Below are 27,474 nucleotides of genomic sequence, written 5' to 3'. Positions count from 1 at the left end.
TGGAATATTCTTGGTCCCGATTTCTCTTGAATAAAACCCCTTTGTGTAGTGCAGCTGAAAGTGGCACATCTTTGTCATTGAGGTCTTGTCTAAAGTTGCTATGGATGAAAACAAAGCAAAATTAGAAATTTATGTCCTACTAGAGGATGTCAGATTGCAAAGATTTTCAAATTAAAAAAACTCACAGTAAAGCTCTAAAGTTGGCCATGCGTTCTGAGGCGGAGTCTGTCAAATTTGGTACTTGTCGGGCCACGTGGCACAGTCACAGTAAATCACAAAAAATGGCTAGTATGTGCCGCAGTTTCCTGTTTTTGCCATTTGTGTCTTCCCGATTGGTGGAACTGTTCTTGTGGTTAGATAAACCATTGATAAACCGTAGCCTGCTACTTGGTTCTGGGAATGTTGCGGGTGACTCTTTCGTTTTCTTTGATGTATCCATAGTGATTTCCCATGGGCAGTGTCACTGTGGGAACAGAGGTTAGTAACCAAGTTGCGACTGCCACTACCATGTTCAAGCTGATACTTCTTGATAGCCTAAGCTGCATGATTTTTTTATTTCCTTCATTCTCTTCGAATGGTTCAAATATGTCATGGTTTGCTATGGGGATCATCTGATGTTCATCTGCTTCGATCTCTTTAACATAGCAATCATCCCAAATTTCGATGAATTTTCCCTAGAAATAGCATTTTTCTTTCCCGTCTACAGTCTTCCAGTAGCACCAAACTTTCTGGCCTGTTGGAAAACCGATGTTGGTAACAGAGCCAACTAATTGTTTCTTGCCGTCCAAAAGTTTTATCTTCCACCATTCCATAACTTTCGTAATCATGCTGTGTTGCTTTAATCTTGAGATCTTTGTATCTTTGAACTTGTAAGGACCCTCTAATTATAATTGATACGCAGGTTTAACTTTTTTCTCTCAAGAAGTGTGAAATATTTCTCAAGGTGTAACTGCAGCTGCATAGATTCTTCTCTTGTGAGTTCTACTACATGAGCCAATCAGAAACCTAGTTCCGTGACTCCTGCTACAACTCTTTGATTCCACTTTGATGTTTTGCCACTCATTGGCTAAGTGACGATCATTAACGTGGCCTGCAGAGGGAAGCGAAGATACAAATCTTGGAGTTGTTCCAAAGAAGCAAAGATTGCAAAAACTATAGCTTGGAGAAGAAAACTGACAGAAAGTACTCGAAGAAGTTCACCATGACAAAGAAACTTTTTGATAAGACCGATCTGATTTCTCTGAATACAGTTTTGACAACACGGTTTCTGTAAATGATTTTCAAAGCGACCAAGGTTTCCCTCGATGTTCTAGTTCTCCTTTGAACTGTGAGCGGGTCATGGAATAATTACCTTGAAGTAGTAATAACGAAGGTTCTTTGGATGAGCTTTTTCTGTCCTCCTTGATACAAAACGTGATTCAGACCTTAGTGATGCAGATAATGTGGTCAGCTCTTGTCCTTCCCCTTGCGAAGCAGAATTTTCCAGATTCTTTCTGGTTAACCCTTTGGGATTCCTGACACCAACAACCAACCCAATTTTTTAAATAATGACAACTACCGCAAAAGCCATTAGATTGCTGTTACAATGTTATTTATTGAAGTAGGTTTCCTGGTCCTCCTGCCATTTATCAAGCAGTATTTGGCAGTCGGTAGATAAAAATATAGCAATCAGGTAATCACCATATTGTCACCCTCGCTGGGGTATCATCTGCTAACCATGTGAACTCATTGTTGCCATGCCATTACTCATTTCCAATACAAACATGGAGCACATCAATCCTATTGCTGGTTTTCACCTGACGTCATTAGAGTTTCCATATTTGGGCATCTGCCATCTTGGTGCCCCTGGCCCGTGAAATTGTTGTTAAGTAGAAGGCCAATTCTGCAAAGCTGTTTAGTTTTCTGCACTATAAATCGGTTTGGAAATGGACCTATCCGAAGAAAAAGCTTGTGAAGACTTGCAAAGCCTTGCTGGTAATATTCCCGTGCTTTCTGACTACGTAAAAGGTCTTGAGAGCCATGTTAAGTCTCGATATCTCCAGAAGATATCCGTCGTTGGAGTGGATCCGGCAAGCATTCCAAGTGATCAGTTCGACCCGGAGTGTTTACCCCAGATAGAATCCACTGATTTGCTGGCATATTTAGTGTTGGAGACCAGCCACTACACAAAAGACCAGTTCAAAGCCTACAAGAGTTTGGAAGCTTACAATCAGATGGTGTCCGGATTTGTAACTTCGGTGTGAGGACTATTGATTTCTGGAAAATTTGTTGTTGTGGCCAAAGTTCGTCACTCACAACGAGTGAATGACCCATTGGTAAACATTTGGATCATAGCTGATAAAGATGGGACGATTCTATCAGCACACTGCCTAAATTGTAAAGCAGGCCTCGCTGAATCATGCTCCCACGTCGCTAGTGTACTGTTTTACATCGAAGCATGGAACCGAATACACGGCATATTAGCTTGCACTCAAGTTAAATGTTCGTGGTTGTTACCAACGTATGTAAACGAAGTGGAGTATAAAAGGGTAAAAGACATTGATTTCAGGTCTGCCAAAAAACTAAAAGAAAGCCTGGACAAGAAAATCTACTCTTTATCAAATGCCACTACTCCACCTCAACAGTATGCATCTGAACAGGGGAGGAATACCCCTCTGAATGTTGATGCCAGACCTTCTTCAACCACGGAAATGTCAGCCTTCTTCTTCGCAACACCTGACTTCTTAACCTCATGTGATTGCTGTGGCTTGGGTTGTGGAGAGGTGAAATGCCCAATTTGCATTGGTGAGGACTGTCACTTTGTCAAGTATGTTACAAAAAAACCCACATGCCTAGAAAAGGTAAATGGCAATTTTCAGCTGGTATGAAACCATAATTACTATTATCAAGTTCAGCAGCAGCTCTTTACTTTAAAGGAAAGAAAGTTCTGTGACTTTGTAGTTTGTGGAATTGACAGTGAAAAGAAGGCACATATAGTAAAGGAGCGTATTTATCCTGATGCTAAACACTGGGGAAATGCTTTACCCAAGCTGGAGTCTTTCTGGAGGATTTGCATTCTGCCAGAGATTCTTGGACGATGGTACACAATGAGGTGCACTTTACCAGTGCCTAAACCTGATGTTAATGGCACCTGTTTATGTCGAGTCGAGCGTGATGAAGAAGTAATCTCATGCAGCAATAATGATTGCCCTTATGTCCAGTTCCACCGTTCATGTTTAGCTCTAGATTCAGTGAAAATTTCCAAAAAATGGTATGATATAATACACATACAAAAACTGTGATATAATACACATGGCCCAAGTACTTTTGCGTGAGGCAAAGCCTTCCATTGAAGGTTTTCAACGACCTACACTGGGCCCTGCAAGGAATTTTGATGTAGTATCTGCTGAGTTCATGCAACTTCTGCACACAGGAAATGATCATGGGGTCTGCATCAGCTCCATAGGATGTGTACCTGGATATGTAAATTTGTATGACAGTCTCTTCCATGACATTATTAGTGAGGAGGTTGAGGATCAGACGAATGAGTTATTGGGTGGTAGTTTAGTGGGACTTAATTTTGTTCCTGTGCAACAACAATCCAATGGGAGTGACTGTGGTGCTTTTGCCATAGCTTTTGCCACTTGCCTTGTTTTGGAAACAGACCCTAGGCAAGTAACTTTTGATGTCAGTGGAATTAGACATCATTTAGCTTCATGTCTAAGAAATAGGGCAATAAGCATGTTTCCGTGTTTATAGATTCTTCGCAGCAATGGCCTTTCATAACAGTGAACAGTATGCTTTACTGGTATATCAAAAGCAAATCAGTGTAATAACATGACCATGGCTACAAAGGTCACTGAGAGCCTTTTGTGAATGGTTTATTAAAGATGTAACATCTTTTGTACACGTTTATGTAAGTAATTAGGCATCACTTGTTAAACCATTAGGGGGGCTTTCATTTATGAATGCGTGGGAGGAGGGGCAAAATCTCTTGGAGTGGCTTCTAATTATTACCCAACCCCTTTACTTGGTAGGCAAAAATATCACATTCCCCCAGTAATTCACCAGCTTTTTTTGTTATTTATTTTTGTCCATAATTCACTGCTATCCCCCCCACAATCTTGTGCTAACCCGCTCCCACCAATAAAAGAAAGCCCCCTAATCCTTTAGTGGCCAACATCAAGTTTCTCCTTTTCATGATCACTGCTTAACATAAGGCAACAAAAAAGGCCACAGGGTTAAAGGAAATGATCACTAAGGGCACTTAATTGTCACAACTGGCTGGCCACTCTGTACTTTTGCAAAACATGCCTTTTTCACCAGATTTTTACCCAAATTCACAACAACAGTGTAAAAAAAAATGATGCATTGACTGATATGACAGGACAAATCTGACTGTCGGCAGGTCTGACCAGCCAGTTCTGACAAATGGAAAGCACACTAAGTACTGTAAGAAAGTTCTTGATTGTTTTGCAAATTCTCCTCTACTGGATCATAGGAAATGTACGGAAAACAGTGGGGAGCTGATTAATGTTGATGCCAGGGCTTCAAGGGTTATAATCTTTATAAAATACACCATTTTTAACTGATAAAGTTTTATATCAACAAATGAATTCTTTTGACACTAATATATTTCCAATGGAAGTAGTCTAATGAGTCTTTATCAAATAAATCATCAAATATGTAATACTTTCATGGTCAAACAAGAATTGAAGCTATTTATTTTAATGTACTTGCATTAAATTCTTGACAAGAGGGAAACAACATTTGGCTTCCCATGTCTATAACATGGCATGTGCAAGATTTTAAAACCCTACTTTTTGGTGAAAATTATATTAATAATAATAAGAACAAAAATAGTAGTCTATTCTCACCTGTCTCCCTGACGCCTATTGTTGAGTATGGGCACCAACAGTCTCGATCTGTTGACTAATATAATCCTAATATAAAACTGAGGTGGGTAGGGTGGGAAAAAGCCACAGAAACGAGACCTGAGAAGGATAGGCGTAAAAGGAAACGAATGAGAACGGTCAGCATGTTGAATATAAACTGCTTAGCAGCTTCGAGAGAATGGCATAACTCCTTTGTCTACTCTGCCTTTTATACGCGCGAGGTAGGACCGCTGAGAATAGTAGTCTATTCTCACCTGTCTCCCTCACGCCTATTGTTGAGTATGGGCACCAACAGTCTCGTGTTGAAGGTAACCCTAAAATACCACGGCGGAGACCACAAAAACCGCACAAACGGATGCCCATCCTCAAAACGAGAACCCGAAACTGAAAACCCCGTCCTAACAAAAACAGAAATTAGGAACGAGGAAACCCAGAAACGAAGTCTTTTAAGCGATTAAGATCGGCATATAAAGTTGTGGAGGCGGAGGCCGCCAACTCGTTTGAAGACAATAAGTCAGAAGGAGATCCTTCACGAAGAACTTCAGCTAACTTCATGTAGTAAAGGGCAATACCCTTGTTGGACCAACCACGTGGGACATCACATGAGCGAGCTGTGATCCAGACAAAGCGAGGGTAATGGCGGAGCCCGAGCGGAAACCGTGCAGAGTCTCGCCTTCATCAATTTTCGCGTCCTTTAAATAATATTTCAAGCAGGCTTCTGCGGAAGAACTTGTGAGGGGCTTATTGACGATATGACCCTGGTGATTAGTGGGGAGAAATAAGTAGCCGTTGGAGAGAGTTATGCGTAGTTCTGAGGCGACAGCCACATAGGTTTCAATTGCCTTGACCGGGCAAAGCTGGGGATTTGAATGGCGACGAATTCCAAAGACATTGTAGGCGCCGTCTCGTAAAGTTTTACCCCAAACATGATTAAATAAAAAGCCATCGTCTTTAGGGAAACGCATAATTTCTGCGGTTTTCACACATCCTTGATCAGAACCTCTATCCGCGCTGAAGAATAGAGTTTTAAAAAATGCTTGATCTCGAGCCAGAATAAAGAGAGCGGAAGGGCTGACTGCCGGATTCGCCATTTTTCTATCCCATAACCTTGCCAGAAGTAAGAGCTTCGGTAGAAAAAACGGAACTGCTTGCTTGGGGACGATATGAGCACTCAATTGTTCCTCAGAAACAGCCTTAAGATAACCTTGGACTGGGAAGAAGCAGCGGGATTACCAAAACCTAGCATACTATTCCATTTGCCAGAACGGCCAGCCTCGTTAAATTGCACGAAGTTTTCCAATATAGGAATCCACGGTTTTAAACGCGACTCGCTTGGGGCAACCGCAATCAGAAGCATCTTGGTTTGGGGCATTTACACATTCAGCTACATGGACAACCCTTTTCCCGTGACGATCTTTCCAAATCAGAAAATGCGAAACATCTTCGGGGGTGGCGGAATAGATAGACTTTGTATTAGGCAAAGAGGCTAAAAAGGTTTCAAACTCCACGCGCAAAGAGGATTTTTGCTTTGAATACGAAGACATGTTGGCCGTTTGTGTAAGCTGTTGCAAACGAGCATCAATGGCTGCGAGATCCACTTTTATTTTCGAGGCAGGCTGACGTGGGACTGACTTTCTTTTGTAGCCACACATTTGGCAAAAACGAAACAAATGGTCGTTGGCATAAGCACATGAAGGGCAAGCTACAGAGGGGATAAAAAACCGCTGTACTTGTGGGAGATCCTAATAGGGAAGACAGATGAAAGACTAAATGAGAATAAATACCAAATATAGTTGAAAATAACTAAATAAAATCAAGGAGAGACGAAAACTCGATGACTTTATTGAAATTACATCTTAATGACAGAAACACATCAAATGCAACAGCAAAATGGATTTGTTTGCTTGATAATCCTTAAACAGTATGAAATACTGCGAGTCTAATTATTTGAAATCCGGAAAACCCAAAGGTCCCAGGGGATCGGCCTGTCACCCAAGATACTATCCCTGGAAGGGGTGAGAAGAACGCCACTAGCCCCTTTAGAGGCTAGCAAGGAGCTGGAAGAGCATGCAGACAGAAGCAAAGGCCACCAAAAGTGACGTGGGATCACGTCTGGGACAACAAGGGTGTATGGCAACTTAAGGCTATTAAGATACTTAAAGACCTTGGGAATAAGGCAAATGGGCGGGAAAACGTAAGGATTCGAAAAAATCTCAGGTCGATACAAGTTAGGGGATTGTGCAAACACATTAACCCCCAAAGCATTAACTAAGGGACTTTCAGAAAAAAATGGTAGAGGTTTACCAGATAGGTCAGTTTGGACATTTGAAGCCCATGCCATAAGATCAACGGAGTGACCTTTAGGACCGCCATACAGACTTGGGACCAAATCCCACGTTTTTGGACTAAGTCTAGAGTCCTGAAAGCTTAGCCGACGGGAGGGAGAATCCGCAGGGTTCTCAGGGCCAGGAACATAGTAGACATGCAGATCAACGTTAAGATGCATGGTAGTTTGAAACAAGCACTTAAGAGCGGTCACCAAAGAGTGGGAACGGGAACCACGCCTGTTCCAAGAGTGAAGCAAAACCTGACTGTCAACAAATGCATCCACCCATGAGTTTCTTACCGTACTCCCAAAGGATTGTAAGGCATTGTTGAGGGCAAGAGTTTCCTTGGTAGCAATGTCGGCCCCAATAACAGAAGAATCCCAGTAGTCGGAAGTGCTAACAGTAACGGCACCCGGACTCAATACACCTCCCCAAGCAAAAGAGGAAGAATCCGAGAACAAACGAAAATGGCAGTGTTTCTCGGGACGCCAAGGAAGGAAACCGTTCCAGGTTTCCAAAAAGAGCCAATGCTCCAACTCCTGTCTCAAGGGCCCGGATAGTTTGACCGGTCGAGATGAGCGCACAGCACAAGAAAGGGCCAAAGCCTTGCACCTGGCACGGCCAGAACCATTGAAATGCACTTCCCTCCTAACCTTTGGAGAGTAACCAGGTCGATGGATTCTGAACTAAGAGCCTGCTTGAGAAGAGTAAGAAACTTTTGTTTCTTGTGAGGCAATAAAATGAAGGCCCGTTTCTCGGAATCGGAAATAAAACTCAAGTAAGGGACTTGCTTGCAAGGTACCAAAGTCGATTTATCCAAACCAATAAAATAACCGAGGGAGGAAAGGATAAAACACGTAAGAAAAATAGCAGCGTTGGCTAAAGCCAAATTAATGCTATCCTGGGAGGGCAAATTTTGATAAGCAACCGGAAGACAACCATTAGGGAAAGAAAGCTGACTACTGTGACGGTCGTCGATGTACAGCGAAGATGGAATGCCAAGCGACCGTAGATAATGAGAGGCAAGGAGGCCAGTGGAGTGATAAATGTAGGCGGACGATTTCCAACCAAATGGAATACAATAACTGACAAAAAACCATCCGCCCCACTCGAATCCAAAAAATGTCCGGCTGTCCACTGAGAGTTGGATATGGTCGGAACCGGATTTGTCATCGCAGACAGTTTGAAAGAAGCCAGGGAGAACATACTTGGGTAAGTGCTGAACACTGTCCAATTTAAAAGGGCGGTCTTGAGTCCAAAGGTTGAGAAATCTGTCATCATTACAAAGGCGTGGTTTGGTAGGTTCTACTGTAAGTGGCATGACCAGGTGTGGAGGTGGACATTCCCCTACCTTGCCCCAGAGGGAGATGGCGCCTGAAGCTAATCTCTCGATAAGAGTATCAGAAATTAACTGGGCAAACGCCTTACAAGAAGGATGATTAGCAAAATGCGAGCAGGCGGTCTTTCGCAGTTATAATTGACTCCCTTATAGCTTCCTTTATAATGGGTAAAAAACTTGTCAACGTGGATAAAGTTATGAATCCAGTCCAGTACTTCAGAGAAATTGTTATCAGACGATTGAAATAACTTGTCCCATTGATCTATATGGCGATGGAGTTCACCCGCTCTAAAGGAACTTGAGTCACGGAAGGCCAAAAGGGAGGCGTCGGCAAACGCTTCTCCCGCGATAACTGAGGAGATGAAATCTTGACTAATATGGGCGTTGTCTGCCATTTCCTGGGCCTCAGTAAGAAGAGATCCCTTATAATTGACCCAACGTGGCGAGTTAACAGAAATCTTGGCAGGATCAAAGTTGGGAGTCTTTTCCCAGTCATGAAAAGGCATCTTGAAAAACTAGAACAGAAGAAAGAATAGGTAAGGCCCAGGGAATGGCAAACTCAGCCCCGGTAATCCGAGAGGGAACATTCGTTCCCCTTGAGAATGCCACCCGAGGGAAGAAGAAAGAGGAGCGAGAACAATATAGCGAGTGGACAACAATACAGCGAGTGGATAACACCATAGTGAGTGGGCAAAATAAAGTATATAAAAATATAAGTCGGTATTAGGGTGAAGGATTAAAGACGGTAACCCCGAAATAACAAAAAATAAAGGAAACAAAAGGCAAGTAAAAACAATGCACTATTCGCCTAAAGGAAAATCTTTATTGCATAAGATGATACAATAAAATTATGTTGAAGGATGGTTAAATCGAGGCTGAGCAGCAGAAGAAGGCTGACGAGAAGGAGCGCGCTTCCAACGCTGGGGTGACTTATGCCCTGGTTCACCACATTTGTAACAAATAACGCGAGAGGGTGGCCACTGATAGGCTTGAAAATATGGTTGCCGATATGGCAAACTTCCTCTACGCGTCTGTGTGCGAAATGGTGTGGACCGCTGGAAAGACTTGTCAACCTTCGAGATCGTTTCGACAACGCGGGAAAAATCCTTGTCAGCTAACAAAGCAAGGAAATACGCCTTGAACTGCTCAGCTGGGACGTGGAGCTTCTCTCTCATAGTCGAAGCGATAACATCATAGCTGGCGGCCTTGGGGTGACTGGAGGACTTTGCAACAGAAGCTAATTCCTCGGCGTAACGAAGCGCTTCGTACTTGTCGAAGTCCTCAACTCTTCTGCCACCATAATATGAAATTCTCTGTACCAATGACTCGACTGAGGTGCCTTGGGCACTTTTGAGAGCTTTAATATGCTGTTGCAAGGCCTAAAAAAAAAAGAAAAATGGGCAGTCAAAACTAAGCCCTAAAAGCGACAAAACATCGATAATAAAATCCAAGAATAAATTCAAGGCAATAATAAATAAACAGCTTTTATAATAAAAGATCGGGAGAGGAAAAGCAAACAAAATTAAATACAACAGGCAAAATAAACTAGCCCCAGCGGGACTGCCGGTGTAATCGAGCGGTAAATACGCAAATGAATAAAACAAAAAGGAGGGCGAATATTTTACAAAACAAAGGTTTACCCCGCACAGCCGACTCGTAAAGAGGGCAAACGTTAAAAGCAGGGCAAATAATATGCAAAACAAGATTTAGCCCGCTGAGCTCACAAAACGAGGGTAAACTTTAAAAGCAATTTAAATACAGTGTAATACGGTAAACAAAACAAAATTATATGCCGCACTAGCCCACACGAAAAAAAGGTAAACTGTAGAAGCAGAACGAATATACAAATAAAAATTTAGCCCGCACAGCCCACATAAAACGAGGGCAAACGTTAAAAGCAGGGCGAATAATTTATCAAACAAAATGTAGCCCGCACAGCCCACACGAAACGAGGGCAAAAGTTAAGAGCAGGGCAAATAATATATCAGACAAAATGTAGCCCGCACAGCCCACACGAAACGAGGGCAAACGTCAAAAGCCGGGCATATAATAAAGCAGACAAAATTTAGCCCGCACAGCCCATACGAAACGAGGGCAAACGTTAAGAAGCAGGGCGAATAATATATCCAACAAAATTTAGCCCGCACAGCCCGTAGAAAAGCGGGCAAATGTTAAGAAGCAGGGCAAATAATATACTAAGTGGAAATGAAAAACAGCTCGCGTAGGGCAAACAACCTACAAGGTTTGGAAGCGAAATACTAGAGAACCAGAACGAAACACGTGGCAACGAACGGATAAAATAAAGTTTCACAAACCTCCAAAGAAACTTCGTTTGCTTGCACTGGCACTCTTGCAGGCGGTTGAGCTTGTTCCTCTGGGGCTACTGGTGCTTGAGCTTGTTCTGCTAATGCCGCCGGTGCTTGACCTTCTTGTGCTTGGTTTTGTAAGACAACTTGAGCTTGTTGGACTGCATCTGCAGGGACCTGCGGATCAGCCATGGTAATCTGAACAGCTCAGCAGCTTCGAGAGAATGGCATAACTCCTTTGTCTACTCTGCCTTTTATACGCGCGAGGTAGGACCGCTGAGAATAGTAATAATACTGATGATGCCTTTTGTGTCGGCCATGAATACAAGCAATGGCCAAAAAGTTGATTTGAAACAAGATTTAAGAAAAAAAATGGCGGCTGGACATTTTACCACAATACCTTGCAAACCTAACACTGCCAGTAGAAAACCAGAAAGCCATTTTTTTTAAGGAATTGGTACCCATACCAACAGCATGGTTTTTGCTAAGTTCCCAGTTTTTACAACTTTTATGAATTTTTCTTAAAGCTTTGTAATTTTTTTTTGTGCACAATGAAAAATGGGTAAATGCACCAGTCGCCATGTCTTTTTGCGTACCCGTATTTTTTTAATTAAGCTCTTAGGGCACATTAAATTTTTGGACCATTAGAGTGGGTGCCTTTTCGAGGTCGGCGCTTTTTCGAGGCACTTAATCGAACCAATATGGTAACTTGGATTCTGTGTACCCCTAAAATTTTTAAGACCATGAACTAACAATCACTTAACTGAGAAACACTTTGCAATTAATAGCGTCAAATAAACCACTAGTCAAATGGTATTATAGGAGGGCATAAATTCACTAGTGCAGCACAAACCCTCAGAATACGGTCAATCATTGGAACCTCTCCATTTGCAGAATTAAGGAAATCAGTTGGTAGTGTTCCTTCTAAAATGGTGTACTTGCGTCGTAACAATCCGATCACTCGCTCCACATGGATACGCACATTTGCAATTCCCCTTTTCTTTTCCACATCCACAGGGTCGAGCTGGGATTTTCCTTTCGTGAATACTGGAATCACCAACTTTGCTTGTTTTAAACCGACACTCTCTGCAATGGTGAATCCTCTGTCCGCCATTACCATGTCCCCAGGTAATAAATGTTCCAAAAATCCACAATTTTCAGTCAAATACTTATCAGAAGTGCGGCCTCCCCAGGCTTCTGACACAAAACATATGCTTCCTTGAGGGGAAATACCAATGAGTATTTTTAAAGTGTTGTGGTGCTTATATGAGGAGAATATTTGGGCTCTTGCAAGTAAGTTTGATGGACGTTCAATAAACAGCTCAAAACAATCGATTACCACAGTGACTTTCTTTCCGAAAGCATCCTGAAAACAAACTGGCATTGTGTTCCATAACTGTTCTCTTTCAGGCCAAAAAACAAGAGTAGACAACTTGGCATCCAGCACCACCATCCAAGATGAAAAAATACTAGAGGCTGTGGTCAAAGATATGTTAAATCGGTACGCCAAGTCCTGAAGTGGCACATTTAACCGAAGTTTCATCAAAACCAGCACAAATTCTTGAAATCTGTCTAACGATTGAGTGCGGCGAGTGACATAAGGAGCAACATGTTCAAATGTCACCAAGAGTACTTCGTATGAAGGCAGACCTGTGTAAAAACACACCTTCTCGTAACCTTTAAAGAATTCCCTGTCTGGTGCTTGATAGCTGCTACTTTTAGGACAAGATAGTCAAATTCTTCTGTCTGGGTTTCAGCGTCCTTGTCGGGCGCTTCTAAACAGCCAGTTTCTCGATATAAATAATCGAATGCCTCTGTTTGGGTTTCAGCGTCCTTGTCGGGCACTTCATATCCGACAGTTTTTCGATATAAATAATCGAATGCTTCTGTTTGTGTTTCTACACCAGTTGCCATACTTTCTTCTTGTTGTTCTGCTTCGTTAGCACAAACAACAGGAGCATCTTCACGCGCAAGTTCCATCGCTTCAACATCTCCCCAGGTACTTGCTGAATCGTTGGAAAAATTTATATCCACAACCCGTGGACCGCTTTCATTCAGAAGTGTCATTTTCTTCGCCGCCTCGAGTTGCTGTTGTTCTAAGGCACTCTTCCTTCAAGCTTTTGCTCTTTCAGCCCGTTCGGTCGCCGCCTCGGAGCTTTTTTCTCTGTATCTCTTTTTGCCAAGGTTTAAACTCGGAGCCCAATCGACGTTGTGTTTATCCCAGCGCTGGGAAGGTTTCTCAGACACAAAGTGGCAGCCACAAACTCTTTCACTCTTTAAGATGTCCTTGTATTTCACATCGTCTCTGCTAATCGCAGAAATCCACTTCTCGCGCCTCATTCTCGTTAGTTCCTCCGTTTCTTCACCTTAATTATAAATAACCGAAGGTATACGAAACATACCAACTCCTTTTGCTGTATCGCTTTTGCTCGCACAGCCTACAACAATACACATAACCATTGTTACATCTCGGTCCTTCTCCAGTCGTGCATCTCTTCGAGTCAGCTTTGTTTACATGTCAGGGGCACCAATATGGCGGACGCCGCACGTGGTCAATTTACAGGTCACGTGGGTGAAAACCAAGAATACCTTTCCTTGCCGTCCTTTTTGTTGAAGTAATAATTTGCAATGGTGATTAAAATTAGATAATGTTATGCTTTTCCCTGGGTGCTGCCTGTTTCGAGCATTCTCTTCTGTAATGCCCTAGTCGACCGCGTTTATGACATTTAGCTAATCATAGTAACTGCTGTTTGTGAATTTATTCCTTTTTACCTCTGTCTTTCCGTTCACAGAGTCTACGTTTCCTGTCTTCTTCTTGCCTTCTTCATTCTGCAGCTTTAATAAACCTTCGGTTGCCACGGCTCTGGATTATGTAAATTAAAATAATGACTGAAATTGCCCAAATGCAACAAAAGTTAATTTTAATGCCTGGAGATCATTTGACTTAAGGGTTCTAACAAAGGGTTAGGTTCTTAATCACACAACTGTAATTCATGCCAGGAAACTGGAAAACTAGGACGATAAAAAATTGTCAGAAAATGGTCAAACGTTAATTTAAACCTCCCCGTTGTTGAATACCATTCTACTTCAGTGTTCTAGCAAAAGTTTCAGTTTATTCAGACGGGTGTAGTTTCCTCTATTGTCTCGTTCATATATCAACCTGTTGACAACTTGTGCTACATTGAATCCTTTACATGTTTCTTGTGAGAATAGTCGTTTGATAGGGACAGGTTTCGGAATTGACTTTCCATGGACTGTCATGTCTTGAAGTGTATCCACCAAAGCTTTGGCATCTCCAGTGGTAAATACTCCCTTTGAGCGGACTGTAGACTCGGTCACAGAAACATGGGCTGATGATAGACTCCTCTCAGCAAGTTCCTCCTCTGAGCAGCTAAGCAATCAGTGCCCGTTTTTACAAATCTTCCTTTGCATCACCTTTCTCTTTTTCAGGCCAACTCTTGCTTCTGTTAGTACCAGTTCCATATATCTGTAGAGCATATTTTCTAGTAGGATATTAGGAAAATGGCCATGGCAACGATTCGCACGTACTCGTGTTGTCTTATTTGTGTTTTTTGTGTTTTATCTATTTCCTCCATTTATTTTAGGTACATTCCATTTACATCATATTACAGATTGGAAGATATTATTCTTAAGATTTAAATATCGGATTACAAGAATAAATGGAGAAGGGTAAAATGTAGTGAAACTAATTACATGCCCTTTGATTAAATTACAGATTTATTTAGGATAGAAGAGAAATAGAGACAAGGATATAAACTATGAAATACATTAGAGAGAGGAAAATGGAAAGTACACACAAAAAAATTCATATATAACATTTGAGGGTTGTTGTGGCGATGATTAATACTGAGCAAGATAATAGTAATATAGTACTCTTTTCAACAATTTTCTAGTTGTCTTTTTCCCTATAGATAACGGAATATCATTCCACTAGTAACATCTTATAACTGTTGGAGAGATTTTCAGATCTCAGCCTTTTTATTTGTTGCACTATTTCAATAGTTCACTACAAAAAAAATTCCAGTACATCACAAGACAACATAAAATTACATAAATCATCAAGGTGGAATGCACGCAGTGAGCAAAGGAGCTTAGGCGTTTGAGTTGGTCACTGGCACGTGCAACTGGCGTACAAAAAAAAATTAAAACTGCATTAAGTTGTACTTACAATTTTATAAAAAAAACAGTGGAAATGATAATTGATAGTTAGGGCAGAGAAATTTAAATTATTCATTGGGTATTTAATAGGTACAGTGTGTATTGCTTGTAGAAGCTGTTATACATTGGATTGTTGTATGGTTTCAATAAGTGTATCATATTTCATCGAGATAAAATCCTGTGGTTTTTCCAAAGCATCCCATCGTAGAGTCAGAGCGTTGATGCTTAATTTCAGCGCTAGGATCTTTGCCTTAATCTCTAATGTCTTATGCTTGGTATAAATAACTTGTCATTCTATGATTTTCCTAAGTCATGTATACTTAGATGGTTGGAAGGCATAATTGCAGATTGTAGATTTCAATTCAAATGGACACCAAACAATCATGTCATGCCGCCATGATACTCACTTCATGAATTTTCTTATATTTATTCTAAAGCTTCTGGGATTTAAGTGCCGCAAAGATGCAGTTCTGGTGTCATAATTATGTTGCTCAGACACCAAGGCCAGCATGAAATTAGACACCTTTGTATCAACAAAATAATCATAAAACAGTTGGCAGGTATTTAGCTTAACAATGTCATAGAGCGTAATTAGGCCAAAGGTTAAATAATGAGGAGTAATAAAATCACAAAGTGGGACGTTATTGATAACTCTAAAAACTTTGTTTTGTAGCTTTGCCAATTGTGATAATGGAGCTTCATAATTATTACCCCACAGAATGTCACTGTAGTTTAAATAGGGGTAAACAAGTGCATAATAGATACTTTTAAAACGATTGGGTTGTTACATGTCGGTTCAGTTTTGTGATGATATTTACCCTTTTGCTATTTTTCTACTGATATGGTCAATATGGTCAGTTAAGACAAAAATCAATCAATAACTAATCCTAGGTATTTAATGCTGTAGGACTGCTCAAGATACTGGTCGATGCATGTTAAATGCATAACTAAATTATAAAAACAAATAATGACAAGTTGGCGTTAATGGGGGAGCCCTGCCTTGCGCTAGGTTAGCCTAATGCGACTTCCGGTGATGGCGTGACCAAAGAACCTCACTTATCTCCCCAGCACTACGAGCTGAAAGCAATACAACACGTGCTGGATCGGACAAGAGTATCGGTTTGCAGGTGATATTAAACGGCAACGCGGCCAACAAGCTTGGGGGAAGTCGCTGCGCAGACTTCACCACCACTGATGCATGCGAGGCAATGCATCCCCCCAAGCCCAAAGAGAAAACGAATAAACAAGTAGAAAAAACGGAGGCTATATTGGCTGGAAGCGTCCAGGAATAATAGCCATCCTGGGAGCCACAGACTCTAATGTCGATTGAGGAGTTCTGATATACAGCTGGTAACAATCCGAGGACCAGCGACCAAGAACTTTTATAAGGCAATCTGGCAAGCCGGCGGCGGCTACAACGGAGGCCGCTCCGATGCGAAAGCTATGCCCTTTTAGGCTTTGATAAGGGAGGCCAGCCACCCTAGTACTATCCCTAAGGAGGTCGGATACGATGCCCCGAGTGAGGTAACGACCTGCTGCGAAGTAAAACAAAGGTCCATGCCGAGGCCTAACTAAGAGAAAATACTCTTGCATAGCTGCAATGGCGCAAAGGGGTGTCGAGGTGCGAGCTATAGCGAGTGACTGACCTTCCCTAGCAATGTCTGTCTTAGACGATTTTAGATATACTGTTATGCGCTGCGGGCACGCCAGGCTGGGGTGAAACATTATGCAATCGGTAGAAAGATCGAATTGTTGGCGAAATTTGCGAACCCCGCTGTAGGTAAATTCGCTACAGCGTAGGAAAGCGAAAAAGGCCAAGTTGAAGGCGGCCCAGATCATAGAAAAATCCCGGGGACTAAGCCATGTTTGCAAGACAGGACGAATTGCAAGAAGAACCTCAGGGGTTACAGGTAGGCGACGGGCGCGCTGGTTGCCCTGGTTGCCCTGATAGCGAAGAATGCCGGACAAAACCTTGCGGAGGAGGAGCTTGCCTTTAAGGGGATCAGGGTACCCGGCTGTCATGTGAAGGTTGTGAACGGCGGCTAAATAGAGTTTAATAGTACTATGCCATACTGTTCTCGCTAGGTAGGAAGCAAAGTATATAAGGGTCCCTTCAGAGGCAGGTAACACATCCCCATCTGAGCTGAAGATACGATTCATAAGGCAAAATTGTAAAAACCGTTTTTACCCAGAGCTGTAGGCCCGATTTGTGTTCTCAGCAAGACCCCAGGTAGCGTACCGCAGGACTTCCTCCCTCAGAGGGTCATGAGCGAAGGCGGGATGGTACAAGGATTCTGGTCAGCGTTGGGGGCAAGGACCCGGAAGCGCTGCATCTGAAATCGGGAGAGTGCTTCAGCAATTGCGTTTGAAACCCCGGGCACGTGACGAGCTCGCACTACGAAGTTGTGCTGCATGGAAAGAAGCACGAGACGTCTAACCAAATCCATAATGCGGGGGGATCTTAGAATGCCCTGAATTTATAATAGATACCACAGATAAATTATCGCACCAGAATTGAAGGCATATTCTGGCGAGGAGAGGGTGCCATATGGCGCAGGCAACAACGATGGGAAAGAGCTCCTGCCATTCAATACTAATTCCCTGTTGTTGGTTCAACTGCATGTTCGGGTGCCGATGGCCCTGAGGCCACTTGCCCTGGAAGTATCCCCCAAAGCCCATAGAGCCCACAGCGTTGGTGTAGAGCTCGAGATTTTGAGCAGGGGTAGGAGTAGACTCGAGAAAAAAGGAGCGCCCATTCCATTTGGAGAGAAAAATTTTCCACATGGCTAGGTCCTTAAAGAATTCCCTTTTTCAGCCTTATGTGGTGAAAACGACTGGGGACCGCCCTGGTCAAATTAATCGCTCGCTGTAGAAAGGTCCTATCAGGCACCACTACTTTACATGCAAACTGAAGAGTCCCGATCAGTGACTGTAACTCGACCAGGCGCACTGACCAACGATTTTTGAAGGAGTCGAGCAGCTGATTGATCCTGATCAGTTTGTCCTGGGGCAAGCGGGCCTCCATGTGGACGCTGTCTAAGATAATACCCATAAACTCAATCTCCGGGAGGGGCCTATCGTCTTGGAAGCGACTACCGGGGCCTTAAGTGACATGAATACCCTTAACAGAGTACTAAAGCTGGTTAAACAGTCTAATCTGTTTCGCTGGGCAATAAAGAAATCATCCAAGATGTCAATAACATGCTGGATGCCATAGTTATTTTTAAGGATCCACTCGAGGCCGTTGGATAACTGATTAAAGAGGAACAGGGCCGAACGGAGCCCAAAGGGTAGGTACATGTCTACATAGTATTGGGATTGCCAATAAATGCCTTGTAAGTTCCAGTCGTCCGGATGAATAGGTATCAGACGAAAGGCTGATTTGAGATCAGTCTTGGCCATAAAAGCTCCCCTTCCCAGGAACTGGAGGATACGGATGGTATCGCCGACCTGTACATAACTTAGAGAGTAGGGATCTTTAGGAATGTGGTCGTTAATGCTAGTACCCTGGGGGAAGGAGAGATGGTAAATAGTGTGCCATTCAGGTGAGTGCTTTTTGGGGATAACGCCTACCGGATGACATTGAAACTTAGGTAACGGGGGGGAGGGGTAGGGACCTGCTACCCTTCCCAGGGCTATTTCCTTCTGCAAATTCAAAGAAGCGACTTCAGGGTGCTGTGCTGCCGAAATGAGGTTTGGAGACCCGGTCTGAACGCGGCCCTGTATAGCCGATGTGAGCGCCTTCCTTGAGCGTACTAAGCAGATTGTATACAAAGTTTCTATTAGGATGAGTGGCTAATTCTAACTCTAAATGATAAATGTCAATAGGTGAGGATACTTAAATGCCGGTTTACACGCTACGATTTGTCGGCCCGACAGTGTCGGAGTGCAAATCGTACGTGTATTTTGACACCCGATTTACGGCCGATTCGTGAAAACGAAAATCGGCCCGATTCAGAAAATCTGTTGCAGTGCAACAGATTTTTGTGTAGTCGGGCCGACACTTTCAAAGAAGCCGACATGTCGATCAAAATTTTGAGCAGAGAGCATGTGTATAAATCAGAAGCAATCAAAATGGCGGACAAGAAGACTCCGAAGAGGCCAAAGTCGCGCAGTTTCCAAGAGGAAGAAATCTCTCTTCTGATAACTGAATGGTTTAAATATCCATGTCTATTTGACAAGGGGAGTAAAGATTACCATGACAAGAATAAAAGAGAGATTGCGAGAACTCATATAGCCAGATCACTGAATGAACAACTTGGATTTGACAAAGAGGTCGACAGCACCAAAGCAATTACCGGTAAGCCAGAAACTGTAAACTTATGGAAATATTAAGTTATTTTATTCTTGTTGGTGTGACAGATAAAAAGGTTAATCACTTTTGTGGCTAAACTACCGAACTGTGAAGCCTCTTTGTTGTACAAAATCAAATTGTTTTTGCAGAGAGTTTAACATGGCACAAAGTTTATCAACGTAGAATAATTTCCATACAGTTTTTTTCACACAGTGTATTCTTTGATCTTCAAGCCTGGTTTCCAATTGGGAAAGACACCTTATTCCAAAATGGCGGTAACTTTATTATTTTTTTACATGTGTATTCATGTTAATTTGCCCTCTTTTCCTCGATCGCATCTGCAGAATTTAAAAGAATTTTTAACTGAAAACGAGGCAACAAGGGCCAATAAGCTACTTTCGATATATTAAAATTCAGCATGATAGCGAGTCTTAGAGGACACAAACAAAGAAAATGAATAAACATGAATAATCATGGTTTATTCATTTTCTTTGTTTGTGTCCTCTAAGACTCGTTGTCATGCTGAATTTTAATATATCGAAAGTTGCCTATTGACATGGACACAAAGGAAAAGCAAAATCGTCGCTATTTCGGAATAAGGTGTATAAGTACAACCTTGAGAATAAGAGTTTAGTCTTACTGTTTGTGTGTAGGTCGCATTGTGCCTGTGCTTGTCACAGTGTGAATGTCATTTTGCTTTATCTTACTTATTGCAGAAGTAGAACCAGGCTTCATGATTCATTAATGTAAGTTGCCTGGTGAAAAAGAAAGACAGAGAGACAGAAGCAGAATAAACAAGTCATTTTGGAAGACATAATAGTGATTCTTTTTTTATTTACTTAGTTTACCAAAATCTTTGGTTGTTTGTGTGTGTGTGTGTATGGGGGGGGGGGGGGGAGGGGGGAGGGGGTCCATTTTGGCTCACTGTCAGCATCTCTTCCAGACCAGGTCAAAGTCAAATTTGCCCTTTTAATGATTATATATTTAGTATTTATGTTTTATTTGTTTAGATCATGATGTGCAAAAGAAAATTGAAAATCTCCGTACTTATTTTGGCAAGGAGTATGGTAAAGAATGTGAGACCAAACCCAAGTCTGGTTCAGGAGCTGTGCAAGCATTCAAGTCATCATGGCCATGGTATGAATCTCTGAAGTGGCTGAAGGACCATATTGGTCAAAAAGAGAGTATTTCAAACCTGGTAGTTAATGTGGATGCCACCACTGACTCTGACGGCAGTAATTCATCTGTCATTACTCCCATCACCAATAAAAAAGGGAAAAAAATTAAACTGAGTGCTGAAGAAAAAATTGTCCAAGCAGCTGAGGCAATTGCAGAAAAATTTCCAACATTGCCCAGTGAAGCTGGGAATGTGAGGGTGACTGATGATGAACTTTATGGTCAAATGATTGCACGGAAGTTAAGCACTTTACCAGAAGGAGAAGAGAAAGAATCCCTTAAACTTGACATTCAAGTATTAATTTAAAATGTTATGTTCGCTAAAGCTTCACATCAGATTCAGCACCATGAACAGCCTGCTTACCAACTGTACAATTTGGGTGGTCCTCAATATACCTACCAATGATTTTAGGAAACATTATTTTGGCAAAAGAAAGAGTATATATTTCATTTGTCATCTTATAGTTTTGTTCAGAATAAGTTTTATTGTTAAGCTGTCTCAGTATCCAGACAAAACAGCATTCCCATCCAAAGGTGTAAAGTAGCTACACTTTGAACATTGTTGATATTGTTATTGTTATCAGAAGGATATATCTGATGAATTTGTTACATTCCTGTCAATGCAAGTAGCACTCCTGCTATTCAAGTTATGACAACAAAACAGATTTTTGTAAAGTAGCAATCACAATTCGGTAGTAAAGTTTGAAAAAAGCTACCCACCATAGATCAGTGGCAAGAAGGGTAGATGTTCTTATTGTTGTGCATTCATGGAAAGGAGTGTGTCAGAATAGCCTCTTCCAGGCATTGATATAGTCGAGGAAGCAGTTTAAAAAATAAATGTACAACGCAAGAAAAAATTTTAAACAACATGATCCTTAGACATGGGTTTCACTGAATAGTCTGTATGAAGTCAATTTTTCTGGGGGGGAAGGGGCCTTCTTGGGCCCCCTTTCTTGAATAGGAGCTCCCTAAACTTCCAGAAGGGGGCCCACTCAGCCTTCACAGGCCAGTTTCTACAATAAACCCTGATAATATGACCTTATTGTTTAGCTCACATGAAATTTCCAAACAAAACATTCTCATCAAAAGCATCTTTTAAAATGACCTAATTGTACAAAAACGACTTGTGACTTTGAATGAATGATAACACCACAAAATCTTGTTACTAATTTTTAACAGGATACTTAAGATTAAATCTCAAACCCATTAACTCAAGTCTATGCTGACTCTTATATGTTTTTGTTTACCTTGGAAGTACTAGTTAGCACGGTCCCATTGCACTTACTTTCTGAAAGATAACAAATCCAAAATACTGTGAGAGGAACTTGCAGTAAAATCAATTGTTGTCCCTCCTTTCTACATAAACTAAGAATTTCTCTAAAAAGACATCTCAAATTATTTAATGTTTTCCTCACCATCAAAGAATTCTTCCTGTCATTGTCAGAAACCCTAAAGTTTGCACTGTTAGAAAATTAAACTACTAAAGACTTCCACTGCCAGGGGATAGCACCTGGTCCATTTACATAATAGCAAATTATGTCTCTCATATCTTCAGCATTCTTAGGACTCCTCTCTTTACATTTTGGCATTGATCTGAAATTGCTTGAATTGCTGCTGGCACTTTCTCTCCATGAACCAGTAATGACATCACCATTCTCATTTTCATAATCCATGCTACCAGGGGAACAGTAGGAACAGGAAGATTTGCAAAGTAGCATGTTGTGAAGTGCACAACAAGCCAGAACAACTTTGGTTGCCTTATCAGGACCGAGGCGCATCATTGTGTGAAGAACACCAAATCTAGCAGCCAATATACCAAATGCATTTTCACTAACTCTTCTAGCTCGTGATAACCGGTAGTTAAAGATTCTCCTCTCTTCTGACAACTGCCGCTTAGAGTAGGGCTTCATAAGGTGCAGTCCCAGGGGAAACGCATCATCACAAACAAAAAAGTAGTCAATGTCTATATCACTGGTGTCTTCAAAGACAGGATCAGGATTTTGTGGCAGTGGTTTTGCTTGAGGAAGATAAATACTGTTTTCCTCCAATGCTTTCCAAAGAGAGGTTTTGCGGAATACGCCACCATCACTGATGCTTCCCTGGCATCCAACATCCACAAAAAGAAATTGATATTCAGGGCCTACAAATGCCATGAGTACCAAGCTGTAGTAACCTTTGTAGTTGTAATACTCTGATCCACTGTTGCTTGGACAAAGTAGACGAATGTGCTTTCCATCACCAGCACCTAGACAGTTTGGAAACTGCCACCTATCCTGAAATTCCTTGGCAATGTTAAGCCACTCCAACTCACTTTGTGGGCAGGCTAAATAGTCATCTTTTAACACAGTATATATGACATTACATACATAAGGAATCATGTTGCTCAAGGTACTTTTACTTGTTCTAAACTGAAATTCCAAGCTTGAATAGCTTTGTCCAGTGGCTAAAAAGCGAAGTGTAGCAGCAAGACATTCTGCTGCGGAAATGGGCTTTCTCATAACTGTGATTTGCTTCTGCAAATAAGGAGTAGTTTTTTCCAACAGAACCTACAATAATAGATAAATAAGTAAATAAGTAAATAAACAAGTAAAAAATAGAGATAGAGCTTAATTTGACGGTTAGAAAACTGCTGTCCTTTAGATCTTCACTGATTACACTGTAACGACAAATGACCAAAAATGAACGTTGTGTCAAAGAATCAAAGCAGACAATTTAATAATTAAACAAAACGCAAACTACTGGCGATTATTCTCTTTAGCTGTGTCTATTACCATCGCCATAATTGTTCTTCTTATACAGTAAAATTACTGGTAGTTGATGTACTTAAACGCTACCTCAAATGTTTCCACATCCATGCGAACATACTTTCTGTACGAATAAGGATCGCTGACCTTCAGTTCTGCCATAAGTTGGTGAAATGCCCCGGCTTCAGTTCGATGCCAATTTTTCACCCAAGCACATCGTGTTTTTCTTTTTCGTCTCTTTTTGTTTCTTAATAATGCTGCAGCAAGTAACAGCAGTTACGTTGTTGCTGCTGCTAATGATGAATAAAGCGCCCATAAATTGTGATAGTCAGCCATTTTTTTCCTGAGAGCAACATTCAGTGCGCATGCGGATTAAAAACACCGCTTTAAGAAAGAACGAGGGCTACAAAACATTCTTCAAGTCGGGCCTTTGGATCGGGTGTTAAAATACACGTACGATTTGCGCTCCGACACTGTCGGGCCGACAAATCGTAGCGTGTAAACCGGCCTTAAGGCTTGTGATTAAGCCGTTGCTGCTCCACTTTACTTCTTGCTGCGGTCGCTAGGTCTTGGGGCCTTGTTGGCGCTGCTGGGCTGTGGCTGGGTGCATTCCGGGGCGGGGTGGGTGCTGCAATAGCAGCGGCGGCACTTGTGGGGGAAGCTGCAATTTCGGCGCCGGCAGCCAGAGGACTTGTTGAAGTCGAAGCACAGACTGGGGCAGCGAGATTTTCTGTTAAGGTCAGCAGAAGGAGAGACATCCTCATCGTGATAGGGACTCGAGCAAACATTGCAGTTGGGCTTAGCGAGGCCTGCAAAAGTCACTGTCCATAGCTCAAGGTCTACCTTATCCCAGCTCCGGGACAAGTCATACACCGAATTCATAATGGCGGATGGCTCGGGTAAGCCTCGGTACGAGTACATGAAAACGAGGCGGGTGAGGATTCGAGCAGAAAAAAATACAGAAGAGCGTGTTGTGTAATTTAAAGCGTGGTTGTACAAAGTACCTTTTTTTACCGTGAATGAAAATAAATCACCACAGAATCGGTATTGCTGTGTGCCACTTTGTAATCAAACAGGAACCACCGGTCCAAACGGCGAGAAAGTTGGATTTTTTAGCATCCCGACCGTTACAAGCTTGAGGGCGCAATGGCTGCATGCGATTCGAAGAGATACAGGTAAACATTTCACAATTACAGATTCTACTAAAGTCTGCTCTCTGCATTTTAAGAATGAACACCTTAAGAAGAGTTTAGGCATTGGGCGGTTAAGTTACGTAGACGGAGCAGTTCCATCAGTTTTTGAATGGAAAAGGAGCTCACCTCGGAAGAGACCTCCGCCGACACCAAGAGGTAATTCTGCTTCGATTCAAAATAAAAAGCAGAATAAGAGGAAAGCAGGAAGTGCTCGAACATCGCTCCATATGAGTGCAGTTGCTGGTCCGTCTTCAGAATCCCTTAGTATCGATGCTACTGATTCATTAAACGAGTTTTCCTTAGAAAGTAATTCCGAAGCAGAAAGTAGCGAAACTGTAACAACAGACAATTAGCTGTCCTACGACGATCTTCGAAAAAAGCTAGTAAAAATGGAGCAGTTACTTGAAGAGAGCAGAACGAAAAATGCAAAGTTAGAAGCAGAGGTTGAAAAAGTGAGGACCCATGCTTTCAAAATTTCAGAGAAGTGTGCGAACTTAGAGAAGAGGATTTTTACAGTTCTGTTTCCAACGATGTTGACCCTGAATATTATGAAAGAGAACCTGAACTTGGCGTTTGACCAGGGAGGCCTAGAACTTTAAATGCTAAAGAGGAGTTCTTCCTGGTAATGTGTAGATTAAGACAGGGATTTCCAGAACGCCATCTGGGGCATTTATTCGATATATCTCAATCCACAGTTAGCCGAATTGTAATTTCCTGGGTAAATTTCATGTATTTAAGGTTTGGGCAGTTGAACATATGGCCATCCCGAAAAGTGGTGAATGATAACATGCCTCAAGACTTCAAAGGCAAGTATCCAAATACTAGGGCTATAATAGATTGCACTGAAATCAAGTGTCAGATGCCAAGTAGTTTACTCCTGAACAGTGAGCTATTTAGCTCTTACAAGAACCACACAACTCTTAAAGGATTGATTGCTATTTCTCCTGCTGGTCATATCTCCTTTATAAGTCAACTCTACACAGGCAGCATATCTGATAGGGAAATAACTGAGAGAAGTGGATTTCTGGACCTCTCTTTTGAAGCTAATGATTCTGTTGTGGCTGACAAAGGATTCTTTATTCAGGATCTTCTACCAGTTGGTGTGTCCCTTAACATCCCCCCATTTTTAGGCAGTTCAGCTCAGATGCCTGCTGAGGATGTTGTAAAAACACAAGAAATTGCATCTCTCAGAATTCATGTTGAGAGGGCAATCAACAAAATTAAGAATTTTCACATCTGGGATGGTGTAGTTCCTCTCAGTCTATTTGGTATTGTAAACCAGATGTGGACTGTTTGTGCACATCTGTGTAATGTTCAAGATCCTATTATATCATAGAGCAATGCATGAAACTACCCTTAATTACCTGAAAGTAAACTTTTGTTGCATACATGTAATGTTGTGTTAGAACAAAGCAGGGGCGTTGCTATAAAAAAGCATACATTATTGACAATTGAAAGAGAGGTGACCAGTCCACCTTTTAGGGATTATAATCTTGTAGGCCTTGCTTCATTATGCTGGCCCTTGTATTCTGAGACAGCAAAAGTGAGAAAATGCTGGAAATAATATGCCTTGAGTTTCTGACTAATATTATCCCAGAATTCTTGGTCAAATTTTATTCTTTGGATTGATATCCCTTTGAATGTATAGACAACAAAGTCACACCAAGCAGCACCAGTTATAGCCAATTGGCCTTGTACTTGAGCGTAGTACTCATGATCAGTTTTTAAACGACACTGGTCACATACTCGTCGACAGAAAAATTTGGGATCGGCACAGGCATCTAGTGGGGTGACGGCAGCTTTGCTTGATGGGCATTTGACTTCCAAAATTCTAAAAGGCTGACTGCAGCCAAAGTCAATGACTTTCCCATCAGGGGTAGCTGCAAAGACTGGCATTTCACTTGAAATTACAAGTCCACACTTGAGCACCACCACTGTTGTTTCTCTTGCATTCATGAATTTTTGGTATTCATGAATGGCAGTTGCCTCATACTTTCTTCCATGTTCAGTGTGTCTACTTGTAAACACCTTGGGGTGCAAAAGTTCTTTACAAAAAGAGTCATGATTTCTTTGCCTTCTAGAAATCAGATAGAACCTTGAGGCTGTGAACCTAAATTTTCTCTCTTCTCTCCATCTCTCACTGCCTACCTGCTCTCTTGTTTCTACTTCCATTTTTTTTAAGTTCATCTTCATCAACCTCAAGTGAAGATAGAAACATTCTCTCCTCTTCAGTGAGAGAGTCTGGATAAGAGCTAGGTTCATTGTCTTTAAGGGGGAATCTTGGGTAGCTGTTTATATTGGCATTTGAATCAGGACTTCTTGCAACAGTACTTATATCACTATACACAGGAAAGTTGGCCTCAGAATAAGATAACTGATAACTGTTTGTAGACCCAGCGGGGCTGTTTCCATATTTGGTCTGCACCATTTCACTGGGTGTATTTGAAGCAAGGGTAGCAATACCCATTTTAGGATTGATTGCTGCAATGGCTTTTTTAAAACTCTCTTCCTCTAAAATATCATGCTTTGTTATTTTGCGGGCCTCGTAGAGTTGACAGGCAACAGCCTTGTCAGACTTCTCATCGTCGGGCTTAATTTTAGACATAACTAAATCCATCACTGGCTGCGGATGAATTGAATCACCTCGACCTTTTTTATGCCAACTTTGTAACTTTGAGGTACATGCCAAAGTTGGATTTTCATCTAATTCATCCCTTAAGTCTTCAGTTGTTTTGCTCTCGAACAATGAGTATTTGCAAATTTTCAACATGAGAGCAAGTGTGTGGTTACAATAACCAACTTTCCCAGCAGCACATGTGCAAGTCGCATCCATCACTTGTCCAGATATAATGCAAAGGGCAACCTGAATAGTATGGGGAGTATCATTTTCCGTTAGTAGAAGTGGAGCTGTAAACGTGTTTACTTGAGGTGCCGCCATATTGGAATTACAATCCTATCCTCACCCACCTCGTTTTCAAGTACTCGTACCGAGGCTTATCCGAGCCATCCGCCATTATGAATTCGGTGTATAAGCCACCCGGC

General features: G+C 41.8%; 3 protein-coding genes and 2 pseudogenes across 3 annotated transcripts; 3 read left to right on the top strand and 2 right to left on the bottom strand.

Moving 5' to 3' along the window:
* The first annotated feature begins 1,885 nt into the window (after window positions 1-1,885).
* Window positions 1,886-3,281, top strand: LOC140934660 (uncharacterized; annotated as a pseudogene).
* Window positions 3,282-11,595: 8,314 nt separating this feature from the next.
* Window positions 11,596-13,306, bottom strand: LOC140935680 (uncharacterized; annotated as a pseudogene).
* Window positions 13,307-16,288: 2,982 nt separating this feature from the next.
* On the bottom strand, window positions 16,289-17,387 carry LOC140934659 (uncharacterized). Its single transcript, XM_073384246.1, has 2 exons — window positions 16,858-17,387; window positions 16,289-16,527 (listed from the first exon to the last, which is right to left on the bottom strand). Exons 1-2 carry the CDS (start codon window positions 17,183-17,185, stop codon window positions 16,289-16,291), a joined length of 567 nt encoding a protein of 188 aa, XP_073240347.1. The 5' UTR covers window positions 17,186-17,387.
* A 1,658-nt stretch (window positions 17,388-19,045) lies between these two features.
* LOC140934658 (uncharacterized) lies at window positions 19,046-21,026 on the top strand. Its single transcript, XM_073384245.1, has 2 exons — window positions 19,046-19,339; window positions 20,308-21,026. The coding sequence occupies exons 1-2, from the start codon at window positions 19,046-19,048 to the stop codon at window positions 20,800-20,802; spliced, it is 789 nt and encodes a 262-aa protein (XP_073240346.1). The 3' UTR covers window positions 20,803-21,026.
* A 4,193-nt stretch (window positions 21,027-25,219) lies between these two features.
* On the top strand, window positions 25,220-25,768 carry LOC140934656 (uncharacterized). The gene has a single exon (XM_073384244.1). It carries the CDS (start codon window positions 25,220-25,222, stop codon window positions 25,766-25,768), a length of 549 nt encoding a protein of 182 aa, XP_073240345.1.
* Window positions 25,769-27,474: the final 1,706 nt, after the last annotated feature.

Source organism: Porites lutea, chromosome 4 (assembly GCF_958299795.1).
Source record: "Porites lutea chromosome 4, jaPorLute2.1, whole genome shotgun sequence".
Lineage (NCBI taxonomy): Eukaryota > Metazoa > Cnidaria > Anthozoa > Scleractinia > Poritidae > Porites > Porites lutea.
The sequence above is the reverse complement of the archived record's forward strand: the minus strand, read 5'-3'. Positions and strand labels throughout refer to the sequence as shown.